Source organism: Oculina patagonica, chromosome 6 (assembly GCF_052425735.1).
Source record: "Oculina patagonica isolate OP01 chromosome 6, crgOcupat, whole genome shotgun sequence".
Classification (NCBI taxonomy): Eukaryota; Metazoa; Cnidaria; class Anthozoa; order Scleractinia; family Oculinidae; genus Oculina; species Oculina patagonica.
This window is the reverse complement of record NC_135763.1, coordinates 17,806,108-17,818,207: the sequence shown is the minus strand read 5'-3', so window position 1 is coordinate 17,818,207 and position 12,100 is coordinate 17,806,108. Positions and strand designations below refer to the sequence as shown.

At 35.6% G+C, this 12,100-nt stretch overlaps 2 protein-coding genes across 2 annotated transcripts in view; both read left to right on the top strand.

The window, feature by feature from the left end:
* The first annotated feature begins 1,779 nt into the window (after positions 1 to 1,779).
* LOC144656319 (uncharacterized) overlaps positions 1,780 to 12,100 on the top strand; it is a 49,318-nt gene continuing 38,997 nt past the window's right edge. The window contains exons 1-5 of the mRNA XM_078516547.1: positions 1,780 to 2,105; positions 2,356 to 2,836; positions 3,122 to 3,199; positions 3,546 to 3,635; positions 4,095 to 4,744. Of these exons, the coding sequence (XP_078372673.1) occupies positions 1,780 to 2,105; positions 2,356 to 2,836; positions 3,122 to 3,199; positions 3,546 to 3,635; positions 4,095 to 4,148 (1,029 nt within the window). The 3' untranslated portion in view covers positions 4,149 to 4,744. The remainder of the gene's footprint in view (positions 2,106 to 2,355; positions 2,837 to 3,121; positions 3,200 to 3,545; positions 3,636 to 4,094; positions 4,745 to 12,100) is intronic.
* LOC144656846 (uncharacterized) lies at positions 7,632 to 10,457 on the top strand. Its single transcript, XM_078517090.1, has 4 exons — positions 7,632 to 8,809; positions 9,324 to 9,401; positions 9,770 to 9,859; positions 10,291 to 10,457. The coding sequence occupies exons 1-4, from the start codon at positions 7,754 to 7,756 to the stop codon at positions 10,342 to 10,344; spliced, it is 1,278 nt and encodes a 425-aa protein (XP_078373216.1). The 5' UTR covers positions 7,632 to 7,753; the 3' UTR covers positions 10,345 to 10,457.

The window sequence follows — 12,100 nt, the reverse complement described above, 5'->3', positions numbered from 1 at the left end:
AAAGGAAAAAAACGGATTTGTGAGGAACAATCTATTTTACTCGCGATTGTAAGTCGGCTTTGCCAAATTGCAGTCCGATAAAAAGATTTAAGCATTAAACAACAAGTAAGGTAAATAAAACGTGTGAGCCTGTCATTTAATGTGAACTTTACAGTTCAAACATATGTCTCATTCCTGAATACGTTTTGGAATAGAACGTACAAATACAAAGAATGTTGTTTACTGATTTAAAGCAGCTCAAAGCAAAGTATATTTTGTCAAATTTCACTTTGGTTTTGCAGTGTTGTGTTGTCCACTGTGCGGCTGCTATTCGCGTCTCCTTAAAATTCATTTTTGACTTTCCATTGAATCTTTCTGTTAGGCTACATTTCATTGGACCATTCAATTGACTGATAAACGACGCTGTCATGACAAAGTGATGCCCGACCTCTATCATTACAAGCATTACAATTCTGGGAACTCTGATAGTCAAAACGTCAGAAAGCATCAGAAATTATGCGGCGCAGATCACTATAAAAATGTTTCAAAATCGACAGCAAAAACATATCGACAAGAAAACGAATCATTATTACTTTGTCATATTTGACAAAAATGTTCATTACCTGAAGAAAGGTAAACAAAAACACCTCGCTTGATAAATGTTATTGTGATAACGTTGAATGGAAATAACCGACAGGCGGTCCCAAAACTAATATTTTTCTTACGAAATATTAGCACGTTCTAAAAATTCATTGCATTTTATTTCGAAAGGAAAATAAAACCCCGAGGAAGGTAAAGCTCGCGCGTCCACTCGCATTTTCTGCTCGAGACAATAAGCAGTACATTAAATTTGTCGGAACGGAATTTTGAACCACCTCAGAACGTTGTCATGGCAATATACCGCAACATGCAACATAAAAGTTGAAAGCATTCTTCAATGAAAACTACGTCGCGCTTATCACTACAAGACAATAAATAACAAAATAAAAATAAAAAAATATATACATGTATATATAAAAAAGGTATTTGTGTTATTCCACTGAATTGACAGTGGCATTATATCGACAGAAACAATAATTCGTACAGTGCTTTTAAATAATTAATTTCGGAAACAAAAATTCATTTTCGTTATCAAGTACATTGACATAATGCTGAATGGAATAACCCATAGGCGGTCTCCAAAGCAATATTTCGCTTATAGAAACATTGTTAAATTTTAACATGCGAGCGTTCTATGTTATTTCCCCAGGAAGAACTAAAAAATTCTAAGGGAGGTTAATAACTTGAACATTGTAGTATTTTTGTTGTTTTTAATTCCTCAAACCTCACTTAAAAGGAAAGCGCCGAATGAAATAACGGTCATTATTGTTTGCATTTTACATTGGAAAAGATAACAGCTGGCCATTTCTCATGTCGAAAAAATAAACATCGATGCACAAATTATTTTTCTAAAGGATTTTCAAACGTTTGATGCTGGTGGCTTTACACTACTTTTCACTAAAACCTTTTAAAATTCAAATGCAGTCTTTAAAAAATATTCTGTTCGACTCGAAGTTAAACAAGAACAAATATTTTTTTAAATTATATGCTGATTTAAATTGATCTGTTGTTGAAAATGAAGTTCTTATTTCAATTAAGAATATGAACTCGCCTGACTCCATAAGTCATTAGCGGAAAAGAAACAAAACTACATTGAAAAAAGTAATTAATTTTAAAGACTGATAACGAAGTGAAACCTGCTACGTTTCTAACAACTCATTTTGTAATCAGTTTTTTCACTTGTTTTCTGATCATTAAGCCATGCCTTCACGAGTTACACCTAACGAAGCGTCCGTGCTTGGGGAACCCGAAATGCGTTCCTCCACTTCAGTCCAACCTACGTCAAACGATGTTCCAATAATCGACGACTCGTTTTCAGATCATGGACAATTCAACGGACAGCCGCATAAAACAATCGATGAAATATACAGTCCGGTGCTAAAACTGATGAAGTTGTTTGGAATATACTTTGGAGATACAAGCTTGAAAAGGTTGACTTATGCGTCTGGTCGTTCCAAGAAAAAAGTTTATCTTCAGCGCATTTATTGTGGTTTGGTTGTTTCAGGATTGGGTTTAAATTTTGTTATGTCAGTTTGTCAGTGTTTTCTTTGGACAAAACCCATTTCTACTCTTATTGTTCAGCTTCTGGTGTATTTTAGTCGTATTGATGGGGACAATTTCTTTGTTTGTTCTGTGCGTGCCTATTGCAGATAACAACAAATCTCGATTTGAAAATTTTCTTTGTAATTTACTTGCTGTCAATGGCAATGTTAATTTTGAAAAGGTGAAGCGAAAGTCAAGAAAAGGCGTAATTATATTTTGTTTCTTCTTTGTAAGTGGTGCAATAGGTATCATCACTACCTGTCTAGTGTTGAACATAAGCATTGCGGCATTCAAGCCTTGGAATGAGTGGTTAGGCTTTAGAATAATCTCTCTCATCTTTTTCATGTATGGTGAGGGTTCGTGGTTGCTTCCAGTTCTCTTTTTCTATACCACATGCCTTATACTGGAAGAGTTGTTTAATGATTTGCATAAACGAATGTCATCATTACATTCGGTCTCTGTGGACATAGAAACTTTCAAGATGGAACATCACAAACTATGTGAAGTAGTCGAGCTTGCTGACAAAATGCTTTCCCCACTTCTATTTGCAATGGTCTCTGTGTATATTCCACTGATTTGTTTTAATTTCTACAATACTGTTAACTTACCTGAGGAAGGCAGACTTATGTTCCTCGTCAGCAATATCTTCTGGCTTTTGACATCTGCTAGTATTGTTGCAATTATCATGTTATCAGGATCCAAAGTCTGCGAGAAGGTACAAGTATACAGCATGAAAAGAAATTGGTTTATAACTATAAGAACGGTTTTTCAATTAAGCGTTGTTCTTACTTTATTTTCTGTATTTCTTATTTACTTGTGTTTGAATTTCACATAGCATCCTACTGTTTGCACATGTTCAACTCCTTATTATTTGGGATTTTTCTGGTGCTAAAGGCTAGCTATTTCTTATTGAACTGTATATGCTACTTCCACCCGTTAACTTGCCAAGCCACCCTACCTTGACAATGTATTAATCTTGAATATTTTATTTCTATGTCAGATTCATGGCTTGCAAAAGATCTTACAAACTTTTCATGTTTCAAAGGAAGACGAATGGAAGCTATTTGATGCTATACAGGTATTGTTAATTTCTTTCGACAAATGTGCACAAACATTTAAAAATCATGGCACACAAACTCGCAAAGCTCCACAGTTTGCTAGGAGGATACCTAAATAATACTAAAAACAGAATTTTCTAAATAAATATAACACTATTCATATCCAAAGTGATGGATACTCATCTCAGTTGAACAAAATATGCTAATCTTATTCCTATATACCCTCAAAGCCCAGAAGAAAACAATTTGACCCCCTATCCTCCTATAACTAATGGCTGACTAACTTTAAAAAAATACAAGAAGTTAATAAATGCATCCACTTGAGAAATAAGTATGTGTGAATTCTTTTGGCTATCTTTTTCTCAGTTGGTGTCCTTTTTGATGGACCTACAAGGTGACCCAAAGGGTCTCTCCATTGGAGGATTGGTAGTGATAACCAAGTCCATGTCTCTAACGGTAAACTGTTCAGTTTCAAGATACAGGTTTAGAGGGTGTAATCATTATGCATATTCTACGGCAAATGACAAATGTTTACACCAGCTTGTTGTTGGTTCACTTAACCTTTTCTCGAATTATTATTAAAATTTATCAGAAAAACGAAATTAAAGAAAAAAACAAAAAAGTTGCTTAATCACCCCAATTCTCTTTCTTAGAAAATTAATATTAAAACAATTTGACACGTTTTTCTGATCAACTACTTTATTGTTGCTTATATGTAACGGTGAAAGAGATAATTATGTCCGACTGGGTAAGGAACATATACCTGACATTGCATAAAAGGGAGGTGTTTTGTTTTGACCAAGGATGAGCACTATTTGTTTACTAGTATATGGTCTTGATCTTCATCATAAGGAATTAAAAAAAAAACTTCAACGAAATACAAATAATAATAATTGTCTTTATTTATTTTTTCAGATTGTTGGTGTAATAGTTTCGTACTTTGCGGTTATGTTGTCTTTGCCAAAGTGAAGAACATCGGTCACCAATGAAATGTAACGTACCTAATTGTGAATCAAATAGGACGGATCCGTGTAATCCATTACATTACAGCAAAAACCATAAGGTTTGAAACGTGTAACTTCCTATGATTCGCATTGTACAAAGCGTTTTCACATTCGTTTACACTAATTATATAAGTACCATGTTTGGAAAATCACGAGAAACAATTAACCGATCAAAATTACTATATTTGGATTAAATTCGCAACGCGCGCTAGCTCGCGCTCGATCGCGTAATCTTGTTTTTGAACAAGCTTGGTTGAATAAAGTTAAATTTGGTTAAATTCTCCTGTTTCATCTTCGCTTCGATACACTTAATGTATTTCTTTAGTTTCTGTGAGAAATTTACGGCGTTTAGGTCGAAATTCAAACAACTTACCGCAAAACCAAAAATTATGTTGCGTGTGTCATTACGTGTATAAAGCATTCGCGTACAAATTCTTCGTGCTTCCAAATATGGTACTTAGCAAAATGAATATTCAAACGCTGTGCGCGCGCGTACTCACGTTTCAACCCTTATGGGTTTCTGATTACAGTTAATTAATCATCAACTTTTGCGTAAAAAATGTAATATACCACTATCGTCTATCAGATGACACACGTTTTAAAACAGTCATCTAGGATCCGCCATCTTGGATTTCACTAGTTTCTCAGGAAGTCATAAAATGACGCAGATTGATAAAAATAAAGCCAAAATGCTAATCAAAAGTAAAACTGTTCTAACTGTACAGTTCAAATTTAGGAAGCTGAAAAAAAAAAAGAAAGAATTAGGGAAAACATATAATAGGTACGCAATTGATGTACCGTAATGATTCGATTAAGCGCCCGGGGCGCTTATTTACTTTTGGCACCTCGAGGGAGGGCGCTTATTCGAGACAGGGCGCTTATTCGGGACAGGGCGCTTATTTAATTTCTTGAGAAACAACCAAATGTATCTAACAATAACAAAAACTTTAACAGTTAGAAATTGTTTGAAGTTCAGCTACTTTTAAAAGAATTGTTCATTTTAGCAGTAAATATATACATGAACTGTACGGCGAACGGTCAGGAGTTTATCTAGTTGACGTCAATGACTTCAGTATGGGCAGTTATCCACAATAAGGGATTTTATTAGAATAGGGGTGCTTATAAGAACGGGGCGCTAATTAGAATGGGGGCGCTTATTGGAATAGGGGCGCTTATTTACAAAAACACATTCGAAGAGGGGCGTTTATTCAGAAGGGGGCGCTTATTTGAAGGAGGGCGCTAAATTGAATCATTACGGTATGTAAGCCTTATCGTTTCTCGTCTCCAATAAACAACTGGTCGTGTCCTACAAACATGCGACGCAGAGCCCCTAAAAAAAAGCTTGCAATGTTTCAAAATCGACAGCAAATTCATACCGACAAGAAAATAAATCATCGTTACTTTTTAATATTCGACATAAATTTTTATTACACTGAACAAAGGTAAACAGGAACATCTCCCGTAATGAAGTTTATTGTGATAATGTTTAATGTAAATAACCCAGTGAGTCAGGCTGCCACAAAAGTGATATTCTTTTCTACAGAATTAGAACTTTTGTATCAATACGTTGCATTTTATTTCTCAAGGTAAATAAAATAAAATCCTGAGTAAGGTAAAGCTCGTCCACTCGCATTGTTTTGCTCGAGACAATACATTACAGCAGTACGTTAAATTTGTCGGAACGTAATTTTGAGCCTCCTTAAAACTGGGAAAACGTTGAAATGGCAACATACTGTTGGCACACAATTTTATTAGATTTTACATTCTTAAATTCTAGGCGATTTGAATGTTAAACTATTTCAAACAGTCTTATTTGATTCAGTTGAACTACAAATGTGTTCTGTGCTTTTCGTACAATGACCAGATCATTACTTAGCAACATAAAAGTGCCAAAATTTGTAGCTGACTTTTGCACACGTTCTTGCAGCAATTTGCATTTTGTTTTGCGAGCTGGAAAAGTTTTACGTGAGAACTTTGCTACGCTCTTATCCCTTTCCCTTTGTTTCCAGATCGATTTGAGAACTTTGCATAAACAACTATTGTTTACCAAAACAGTTTGGATGCAGGGGACCACGCAACGAAGAACAAAACTGCTTGGCTTCTCTGCTGCCGGATCTCTTGTTCAAGAAATGCTCGTACCAAACGTCACTCTAAGTGTTAATCAAACTAGATCGATTGCAAGGCTGCTACAACGGCAGGACGGCAACCCACACTGTATTAACGAAATTTAAATTTTAGAGCCCTTATTTTCCTTAAGGTTTCCGTAATCATTCATTTTTTTACGAGGTTAGGTGATTGGCCTAACGCCCAACCCCCAACCTGGAGGACCAGGGGCTGCCCTTTGTCAGGTCTCTATCCCTTGACCAATCCGTCACGGTTGAACCCACCAGGGACTAATCCTGAAAACCTAAACAATTAATGTTTTTCGTGTGCGCCCAACAGGCAAGAAACAACCTCATCACTATTTATAATTACTAGCATTTATGTTCTTTAGTGTTCTAAACTTAGTTTAAGTTAATTCTGGATACTCCGGTCTTTTGACCAGCACGAACTGTGAAACTTTGGTTTCCATTCAACTTTATGAACAATGGATCGCTTTAATTAGTTTACCTAGTTACCACAAAATATTTACATGTTATTCCTCGCGAAGCGAGGCCGAAGGCCGAGCGTAGCGGGGTGTATAATTTTGTTCCTCAAAGGGCTCAGGCAGGATGAAATCTCGTGTGGAGTTTACGGTCATATATATATATATATATTTATTTATTTGTGAGCTTGGTGTGTGGCGGAAATGACGTCACACGGCCGCGCGCTGGTGGCCTAATGGTAAGGCGTCGAACTTGAAATCAGATCTTCGGGACTGAGGCCGGGGGTTCGAATCCGGCTAGGGTTTTTTTTTTTCTTTTTTTTTTTTCTTTTGTGGGTTCGAATCCTGAGCCTTTTATTTTTATCATTTTTCTTTTCGGATTAAAATAACACTGATTTCCACATAATACTCCCTCGACGCCTATAATAATTCAGGCTATAAACCTTTCATGGCCATCAGTAGCCCGCGGGCGGAGGGTTCGAATCCTCCTGCCGTTCGTTCTTCTTCTTTTTTTTTAATCCCCTTAAATAAATGTCCAAAATGCGACTATCCAATAATTTGTCCAATAATTTGTCGATGATTTTGAAAATAGCCTGCGCTTCCCAACGCTTTATACCTCTTTACGAACCAGAAAGAGCCGCCATCTTCAAAGCGGAGTAGGCCCTGGGAACGAGGGTGTCGCGGGCATGCCCGTTACTAGGCAACAATAACAAATCACAGGTTAAAACCTCATTATTTACAACACCCCCCCCCCCCCCCTCCCAAACCCAGAGCTTCGCGAGACCCTGCGAGTCACGTATTACTAGTATTTGTATACTTTTGTGCTCTGGAATTTAGCATTGTGAAAGCAGATCACGTAGAGAAGAAAGAAAAACGCATTTAGAATAAGTAATTAGTTTTTTAAGACTGATAACGAAGTGAAACCTGCTACGGTTCTAACAACTCATTTTGCATTAGTTGTTTGCTTGTTTTCTGATCATTAAGCCATGCCTTCTCGAGTTACACCTAACGAAGCGTCTGCGCTTGGGGAACCCGAAATGCCTTCCTCCACTTCAGTCCAACCTACGTCAAACGATGTTCCAATAATCGATGACTCGACTTCAGATCATGGAAATGTCTACGAACAGTTGCATAAAACAATCGATGAAATATACAGTCCGGTGCTAAAACTGATGAAAATGTTTGGAATATACTTTGGAGATACAAGCTTGAAGAGTTTGACTTATGCGTCTGGTCGTTCAAAGAAACCGGTTTATCTTCAGCGCATTTATTGTGGTTTGGTTGTTTGTGGATTCTGTTTTAATTTTGTTATGTCCTTTGTCAGTGTTTTCTTTGGACAAAACCCATTTCTACTCTTATTGTTCGGCTCCTGGTGTCTTTTAATCGTATTGAAGGGCACAATTTCTTTGTATGTTCTGTGCGTGCCGATTGCAGATACGACCAAATCTCGACTTGAAAATTTTCTTTGTAATTTACTTGCTGTTGGTGGCAATGTAAATTTAGAAAAGGTGAAACGTAAGTCGAGAAAAGGCGTAATTATATTTTGTTTCTTCTTCGTATGTGGTGCAATAGGCATCATCACTACCTATCTAGTGTTGAACATAAGCATTGCAGCATTCAAGCCTTGGGATCGATGGTTTGGCTTTAGAATAATCTCTCTCATCTTTCTCATGTATGGTGAGGGTGCGTGGTTGCTTCCAGTTCTCTTTTTCTACATAACATGCTTAGTACTAGAAGAATTGTTTGATGATTTGCATAAACGAATGTCATCATTACATCCGGTCTCTGTGGACATAGAAACTTTCAAGATGGAACATCACAAACTATGTGAAGTAGTCGAGCTTGCTGACAAAATGCTTTCCCCACTTCTATTTGCAATGGTCTCTGTGTATATTCCACTGATTTGTTTTAATTTCTACAATACTGTTAACTTACCTGAGGAAGGCAAACTTATGTTCCTCATCAGCAATATCTTCTGGTTTTTGATGTCTGCTAGTATCGTTGCAATCATCATGTTATATGGATCCAAAGTCTGCGACAAGGTACAAGTATAAGGGATGGGAAGAAATAGGTTTTATAACTATCACAACGGTTTTTCAATTAAGCTTTGTTCTTACTTTAATTTTACCTGTGTTTAAATTTCACATAGCATCCTACTGTTTGCACATGTTCAACTCCTTATTATGTTATTAGGGCGATGAGTGTTTGACATAATAAAAATTTTGTATCTGATCTTAAAATCGGTTGGTAAAAAACGTATAAAACTGAATTTTCGGTAACTCTCTGTTACCTTCATCAGAGTTACCTTCATTAATTTTAACTCTGATGAAGGTAACAGAGAGTTACCGAAAATTCAGTTTTATTCGTTTTTTACCAACCGATTTTAAGATCAGATACAAACCAAATTTTTATTAACTCCTTATTATTTGGGATTTTTCTGGTGTCAAACTAGCTTTTTCGCATGGAACTGTATATATTACTTCCACCCGTTAACTTACCAAGCCACCCTATCTTGACAATGCATTAATATGGAATATATATATTTTTTTATGTCAGATTCATGGCTTGCAAAAGATCTTACAAACTTTTCATGTTTCAAAGGAAGATGAAGAGAAGCTATTTGATGCCATACAGGTATTGTTGATTTGTTTCCATAAATGTGCACGAACATTAAAAATCATGTCTCCCTAGAGTTCTAGGACGATACCCAATGATATTAAAAACGGAATTTTATAAATAAACGACGCTGTTATGTAACACTTCTAAACATACATTTGCATTTTCATCTGCCACATAGATACTCATATCAGTTGGTACAAAATATGCTAATCTTATTCCTATACACCCTCAAAAGCCCATAAGAAAACAACTACCCCCCCCCCCCTCCCCCTTTCCTCCCAAAACTAATGACTGACTAACTTTAAACAAACACAGACGAAGTTTATAAATGTATATTTGAGAATTATGTGTGAATGAAATTTTCTTGGTTATCTTTTTTTTAGTTAGTGACCTTTATGATGGACCTACAAGGTGACCCAAAGGGTCTCTCCATTGGAGGATTGGTAGTGATAACCAAGTCCATGTCTCTAACGGTAAACTGTTCAGTTTCAAGATACAGGTTTAGAGAGTGTAATCATTATGCATATTCTACGGCAAATGACAAATGTTAGCACCAGCTTGTTGTTGATTCACTTTTAATTACCTTTTATTCTAATTATTATTAAAATCTATTAGAAAAACGAAAACAAAGGACAACAGAAAAGTTGCTTAATCCCTCCAATTCTCTTATAGTCCTATAGTCCTATAGTCCTGATCTTCATCACAAGGAATTAAACATCTTCAAGGGAGAACAAATATAGTTATTATCTATAATGTATTACGTTCGTTGGAATTTGACAGCAAATAGTTGTGGCCTTTGAGAGTCACATATCTGTGGTCTAGCTAAAAAATTTTTTATATCTATTGTCGTTACAATTGATATTGTTGTTGATTAATAAATTGTTGTATTTAATTTTTGTTTCAGATTGTTGGTGTGATAGTTTCGTACTTTGCTGTTATGTTGTCTTTGCCAAAGTAAAGAACATCTGTCACCAATAAAATGTAACGTACCTAATTGTGAATTAAATAGGACGGATCCGTCTAATCCATTACATTACAGTTAATTAATCATCTACCTTTGCGTAAAGAAAGAAAGTAAAGATTTTTCTTTAGCTGCTTGCAATTTAATGTAGCTACTTTTTATGGCCGTACATGCAAGACAAACTAATTTATACCACTATTGTCTACCAGATGACACACGTTTTGACACAGTCATCTAGGATCCGCCATCTTGGATTTCACTAGTTTCGCAGGAAGTCATAAAATGACGCTAATTGATAAAAATAAAGCCAAAATGCTAATCGAAGGTAAAACTGTTTTTACTGTACAGTTTAAATTTAGGAAGCTGAGAAAAAGGAAGATTTAGGTAAAACATACAATAGGTACACAATTGACACATCAAAATATCCGTAAAGCACGAATGAACAACCACTAGATGTCTTAGCCATCGCAGAGGAAATCCTCTTTTAAATAGCCAAAAAGTACCTTCCTCAGATGACTGAATTTGTTGCCAGCCTCCTATTATTTCACAGCCACCTGTGAAATCTGTGTAAACTAGCAACCAAGGTTATATTTAATTTAACACTAGGGTTTATAAAAGCATACAGCTGAATATATAAATGCGATCTTTATTTATAACAATCAAGTTATTTACACAGATATATTGTATATTAAATAGTTCACTTAATATGTTACGAAAAGATAAAAGTAGGCAAAGTACATTAGAACCTCTCATCTATAGCAATTTGTATCGAAATCAAATCCTGATTGGTTTATTCCAGCAATGTTATCTATAATGATTTGTTACTGACCAACAAAGAAGTACCAGTGCTGGTGATAATGAAGTGAAATGCTACTTACGACATATTTTTAATATTGCGTCTTAAGACGTTAATAATTGCAATCAGTGTATTGAAAATGTTCAACAATGTAACAATCATTATCACAACGGTGCATGGTGGCCAGTGACTTTTTCAAACTAAAAGTTCTAGTTTGAGAGGACATCTGGTTGAGTTCTGTTTAAAAAAAATGTAAATTTGCCTGTTTGTTATTAATCCAAATCTTCCCCTATCTTGGCCGTTCGTGCAAATGCATGCTTAATTATTATTTTTGCGAAAAAACACATCGGCACGCTACTGCTACAGGTCCTTTGAGAGCAACTATGATAAATGTACACACTAAAAATTAAAGTGTATATTTACACACAAAAAAAGTGTAAAATCCTTGCCAGCCCCGCAAGCCTTTTTTTTGTGTGTATAATTACACTTCGTCCAGGAGAGTAATTTGACACTCGCAAGGGTGTGTATTTACACTACAAAAAAGTGTAAAATTAGAATTCATGTTTTAGATTACATATCAATGTAGGGTAATATTACACCAAATAATGGTGTAGTGGTCTTGCCAGCCCCGCAAGCCTTTTTTTTGTGTGTATAATTACACTTCGTCCAGGAGAGTAATTTAACACTCGCAAGGGTGTGTATTTACACTAAAAAGAAATGTAAAATTAGAGTTCGTTTTGTAGATTACATAACGATGTTGGGTAACATTACACCAAATGATGGTGTAGTGGTTCTGCTGGCCCCGGCAACCTTTATTTTGATGTATAATCTTACACCAATTTACTAATATAAAATTACACTTAAACTGGCTGTACTTTTGCCCCAAATTAAGTGTAACTATATTAGGTGTAAAATAACAGAAGCACCTCGTTAACACGAATTTATATATAATTATAA

Excerpts from the sequence above, each read along its gene's own strand:
- LOC144656846 (XM_078517090.1), top strand. The coding sequence starts at position 7,754 with ATGCCTTCTCGAGTTACACCTAACGAAGCGTCTGCGCTTGGGGAACCC. Across the intron at positions 8,810-9,323 it reads GATCCAAAGTCTGCGACAAG|ATTCATGGCTTGCAAAAGAT; the intron begins GTACAAGTATAA and ends TTTTTATGTCAG. Across the intron at positions 9,402-9,769 it reads AGCTATTTGATGCCATACAG|TTAGTGACCTTTATGATGGA; the intron begins GTATTGTTGATT and ends TCTTTTTTTTAG.